Raw genomic sequence first — 5467 nt, forward strand, 5'->3', positions numbered from 1 at the left:
ATGCCACTTTCATACTGAAAGCATCAGACGAAGTAGGAGCAAATATCGACCTACAGAACAGTCGCTCCTCACAGGATACAACACAGATCGTAGAGAGCACTTTGCTATTTGGAAGCATCCCTTGATCTTCAGGTTAAAGAGACACAGTGAGCTTGTTCTCTCTCCTTGATCCTCTTGAGGCCCAATCCAAAAAAAATCCCTGCAGCCATTAAAAATATCTTTTATAGAGATAGATAGATAGATAGATAGATAGATAGATAGATAGATAGATAGATAGATAGATAGATAGATAGATAGATAGATAGATAGATAGATAGATAGATAGATAGATAGATAGATAGATAGATAGATAGATAGCTCTAGGTTGCCATCTAGTGCCTCGGGGTCATTATTACACCACTCAGCTGATGAGCCAAAACCAAACATCTTAACGTTTCTTGTAAAAATGAGACACCAGCGGGATGTTGCTTTTTAGTGATGTACAAAGTTTTATTACTGAAGAAGAAGAAGAAGAAGAAGGTGCAGTTACATGATGGTGTTGAACTAAGAGCTACTGTGTCATGTAAAACCCAACGCGTCCGTTTTATTTGGCTTGTGGAAAAACATGCCAACAGGTTTTGTTCTTCTTTCATGGAAAATATGAGTGATGGATCTCGTGTGAACAGTCTACTGATTGATGTTTATTGTGGGCGATAAAGTTCAACTGTTGGAGTTGTTTTGACTCAGGGTTAGTTTTTAATAAGAACTGTTCATGCTTCAAATGCCCCTATAGATCCCATGCTTTTAGTATTATCAGTGGCCTGAATGTGTAACCTCTAACATCTGCTCCGAGGCCACAGAATCTCCTATATACGACTTGGAAATGTACTTGCACTTCTCTTTTGTGATATATCTAATGACTGATTTGATTACTGAAAAAACGATGGATTCGGGTGTGAAGAAGGCCATTTTCATGTTTCTGAAAAGTGGTTCTTGATTGCCTTGCTTGCTTTTATTGCATTTCCGCATTTAGTGCAGGACTGACAAAGCAGCAGAGATTCTAAATGACTATGCATTGCAGGCCGAATACCTTGTTTCTGATTATTAATTTTTTTTACGATTTGCTCAATAAAACCTGAACATTTCCTGTTTTTTTGATCTCACAAGAATGAGCGTGTCTCCATTGCAGCTCATATTGTTTCCATACCAATCATTTGCTTCTGTAATAAAGTCAACATAAGTTATGGACAGAAAGTAAAGCTACTGAAATGAGCAGGCTCCGGCTGCATATACATGGTCAGATTTCAAGCAAAGCCGTTGAAAGAGATTTAACGTATTGCAGCTTGAAAACATTCATGCACACATCATTTTCATGTTTTATTCAACGCCCTGTCCGTCTGTAGAGAAAGAAAACACTGTTTGTCTGGTTTTGTTGTCTGAATCACACACAGCCCTTAAATCAACTGTTTAACATGCCATGCAGCAGGTTCACTGCTTCGTTAACTTTGAGGGGACTTTTTCCTGTCGTATTCAGAAAAACAAAAGGCGGGTTTCTTATTGCTGGAAGGCAAGCGTGACTTTTTTTCATTCTGCAAGAATCTAATTGATTATCAAAGCTACTGTTTTGGCATCATAACACCCCAAGTCATTCAAAGGTAAAGAAGTTAACAAGACACTATGCTCACCACGTTAGAGGACTTTAACAGTTTTGCATGGCTAATAGCTTTTTTTTCTCATTTAAAGTGGTCAGTGTTTAACAGAAGAAGTGTTGAAATGCACTCAGGTGATTTTCTCAAATACAAAGCATATAAGTAAAATGCTAATTTAAAGTGTCATAAATCCTTTTCTTACACTCTTATGTTCCTTTCTTCACTACTAAATGCAAAAACATTTTTTTTACTCAGTAATAAAAAAAAGCTCCTAAAAGCCATTTGCTATAAAATCAAAACATTGATGGATACAGTGCAACTAAATAGAAAGCGTCTCCTGTAAAGTGTCACATCACAAACAATAAAAGGTGACAAAGGACAACCCCTTTTTTTTTGAGGACGTATTTGTACCATCTTCAGTTATAAACAGCTAATCATGACCATTCTCCTTCATTGGTCTGGTTTAGCGTCGTCAGCAGTCAGTTGGCTATGAGGTCTTCTTTCCAGACCTGAAGCAATCGTCTCTTTCAGCACGAGGCACTCACCCCAAGGCAGAGCAGTCGTCCTAGACCTACTTCAGCCCCGGCCACGCCCTTTCTCCGCCTGACACCTCCCCGGTGAAGGACAGAGGGGACGGAGCGTACAGGTCAGAGTCTGTGTCTGATTCTCCCTCAGCTATGAAGGGTCTGACCCTGGCACAGAGTGCAGGTCCTGCTGCGGCCTCAGTCCCTGCTGCAGCTCCTCCTCCTCCTGACCCTGCAAAGAAAGAGGGCCCAAAGAAGTCCTCCTTTGCCTGTGAGATGCTGAAGCCGCTGAAGGAGCGCTCCAGCTCCTCGTGGTCCACAGACGGGATGGATAGAGATGTATCGCTCTCCACAGCGGTGGCATCCTGCTGACACCTCTGCCCCCTTCTGTGGCGCCTCCTGCTCTGGGAGCTCTCTCTGCCACTGCCGCCCTGACCAGAGGAGGAACGATCATGAGCAGGCGGAGGCGGTAGGCGGAACAGGGTGGGCAAATGATCGCTGCCGCCACCGACTGGTGAAGGGGTGTTGGCCACGCTGCTATTCCAGGCAGGCTGGCTAAGGGGGTGCTGCAGCTGGTGCTGCCAGGAGGTAGAGGGCCGACTGTGGCTGCCAGAAGGAGTGCCCACCGATATCACCACAGACCGACCCAGCAGAGGATCTCTCTTTTCCAAAGACCCATCAGAGCATAGGACATCTGCAGGTGAGCATGTCTTCACCTCCTTTTCTTCCTTCACCTCCTCTTTATCCTCCTTCTCTAGCTTGCTCTCCTCCGGGCTGTGGTAAGGCGGAGCTGGATACGGCTCTTTGGAGTTGAAAAAGGCCTCTGTTTCTGAGCGAGGGATGCCCATGCGCTGCACATACACGTTAACCAGAAAGTCAAGTTTCCTGTCCATACAGAGCACCTGCAGGGAGGAAGCTAGAATTACTGTCAGGACAAGGAGCAGTTCACTTCAACCACAGTGTTAACTTTGGCTAGAATGGAGGATACAATCTGTGTCTGTCTCTGCAGAGCGTGTGGATGTTCATTTTGCAATTGGTTCTCCCAGACAGAAAAAATAAAGTTAACCTGATGTAATAAAATTCCAGGAATTCATGAGATATCAAAAACACAAGAATGGGACGTACAGTACAGGAGCTGAATCTTTGACCACCAAGTTTTAATGTAATGATCTTAAAGTCAAAGTATAGACTCAAATTGTTCAAATATGTAGTCTCATCTGTGGCTCCTGGAATGAAGTACACAAGATCTGTACAGGAATAAGAAGAAAGAAATTGTGATGTCACTGTGAAGTTGTTTTTTAAGTTTAAAAAAAGAACTCCCCACTTTGTATCCACTGAGATATTTGTGTAAACGGTGTTAAAAGCAAGTTAACTTGTCGACGATTCAGGTGATCTTGATCTTTCAAAAAGGACAAAATCTTCAGAAATCAGTCAAACTGGACGCTTGTGAAGGATTTGAAGATATTCACGCCTCAGTAATATAATTGATAAAGCATCAGTCACCCGATTTGTAGAACTTGTGTCTTAAACAAACATCCTTACCTGCTTTTCGACTTTGCCCAGACGTCCCATCATGCTCGGGTCCTCCACTGCGTCTCCTTCAGGTTTAGGACCTTTACCAACTATCTGGTCAACTCTAGTATTTGAGGAAATTAATATCTGGAATTAAAACACATTCTAGGATTTTGTTGAAATGTAGAAAAGTCCATGATGCCGTAAAGTGAATTACTGGAAATGTGGTTGAAGATGACACGACAGTCTCTGAATATGTTTTGAATGAATGATGGTGTAACACTCGAGCATTGCTACAGGAAGTATCGAGTGAGAGATGTGAATGCATGCTTCATGAAGTCAGGCAGCTTTAACCGAACAACAGAGAGCACAGAAACAATGCAAGACTTGCATGCTTTAGTTGTGCTTCATGCTTCATTTCCATTGCATCCTACGGGGGGAACTCTCCCGCTGTCTCTCCAGTATGAGAGCAAGCAAATATGACTGTTTAACCCCTGTTGAGTCAGACCCAATGACAAGGCTCATTATAACGGCATGAATGATGTCTCACTGTTCTTGTCTTGACTCTGTTTGTCACAGAGTTACTGCACAACAACCTTCAAACTGTTATTATGACATCACAGAGGAAACAAGTGAGTATCATGCTAATAATTTCTCCACAATACTTTTAGCAAAGGTGCAGTCGTCCACCACAGTGTAGACTGTGCATACATAGAACTGGTAATCGATTAGTTATTATCTGTAAAATAACAGAAGAAAATCTAAAGACTGCTTCTGAGTGCCCTTTCAAGACAGTTTTAAAAGACGTAACCTGGCTGCAGGCACAAAACACAAACTATATCTTTGATGCACCGTTGGATGCATTTTTTGTTTACATTAAAAAACAAACAAACGCTTAATTAGCACACATTGTTAATTAAAATGAATGAAATCTAAATTGGAGTGAGTGATATTTTTTGCCCTATTATTAGTTTTATAGTTTCCTGATTTTCACCCAAAAAATATATACAGGATACTTTTTTTGCAGGTCCTCCACCTTGTGGTTAGGACATGGTACTGCAACATGCAGGGTTTGAAAGTTTCCAAATGTCTACAGGGGACGCCATGCATCAAAGAGTGATGATGACATTGTATCGCTGTGTTGAATCATGTTTAATGAGGCAGGTAGAGAGGCTTGAGCTCAAAAGGGGTTCCTTCAATCCAAATAAAAAGGTAGCATGTAACGTCTATAATATTTCTACTGTGTTATAAAGAGCATAATGCTGGTCAAAGAGAGGATCTAGAGGTGCAGTCTATAAACCTAACCTAGGACCTTCAGTGGACTTCTTATGGCGAGGTGTTGATGGGGGAGGGGGCCCCACAATCATATCTATCCTGGCAAGGCACACAGAGACGATATGAGTGCAATGCAAAATGAAGCAACGAGGGAAGAACATCAGCTATGGACATCAAGTTTCAATATATTCCACACACACACACACACAAGACATACGGAGCGTCTGACTTGCTTCATGGATGAAAAGTGCACTATTCCTCTGTTGGAATATATTTAATCTGCATGTTAGACCTTGAGGGGAGTCAAATGTGGGGATCCAATATGTGACAAGTTAAACTGAGGTGTTAAAGACAAGCTGGGTTATACAACAGTGTTTTATATAAATGCATGAAATTCGTCATATTTTAAAGGTAAAAGATAAACTGAGAGCTGAATACAACACATGGAGTTGGACAAATGAAACAGGCAAATCAATGACTTGAGTGTCACAACATGTGTGTATCCAGAAGCTCCACAAACACTGTCAC

The 5467-nt window shown here is 41.8% G+C and overlaps 1 protein-coding gene across 1 annotated transcript; it reads right to left on the reverse strand.

Annotated features, from left to right (window-relative positions):
- Positions 1-470: 470 nt before the first annotated feature.
- On the reverse strand, positions 471-5265 carry LOC306834541 (potassium voltage-gated channel subfamily KQT member 2-like). The gene is made up of 3 exons (XM_079360521.1): positions 4970-5265; positions 3695-3788; positions 471-3054 (listed from the first exon to the last, which is right to left on the reverse strand). The coding sequence occupies exons 1-3, from the start codon at positions 5098-5100 to the stop codon at positions 2200-2202; spliced, it is 1080 nt and encodes a 359-aa protein (XP_079216647.1). The 5' UTR covers positions 5101-5265; the 3' UTR covers positions 471-2199.
- Positions 5266-5467: the final 202 nt, after the last annotated feature.

The sequence above is a fragment of the Symphodus melops genome (assembly GCF_947650265.1).
Source record: "Symphodus melops genome assembly, chromosome: 13".
NCBI classification, from domain to species: domain Eukaryota; kingdom Metazoa; phylum Chordata; class Actinopteri; order Labriformes; family Labridae; genus Symphodus; species Symphodus melops.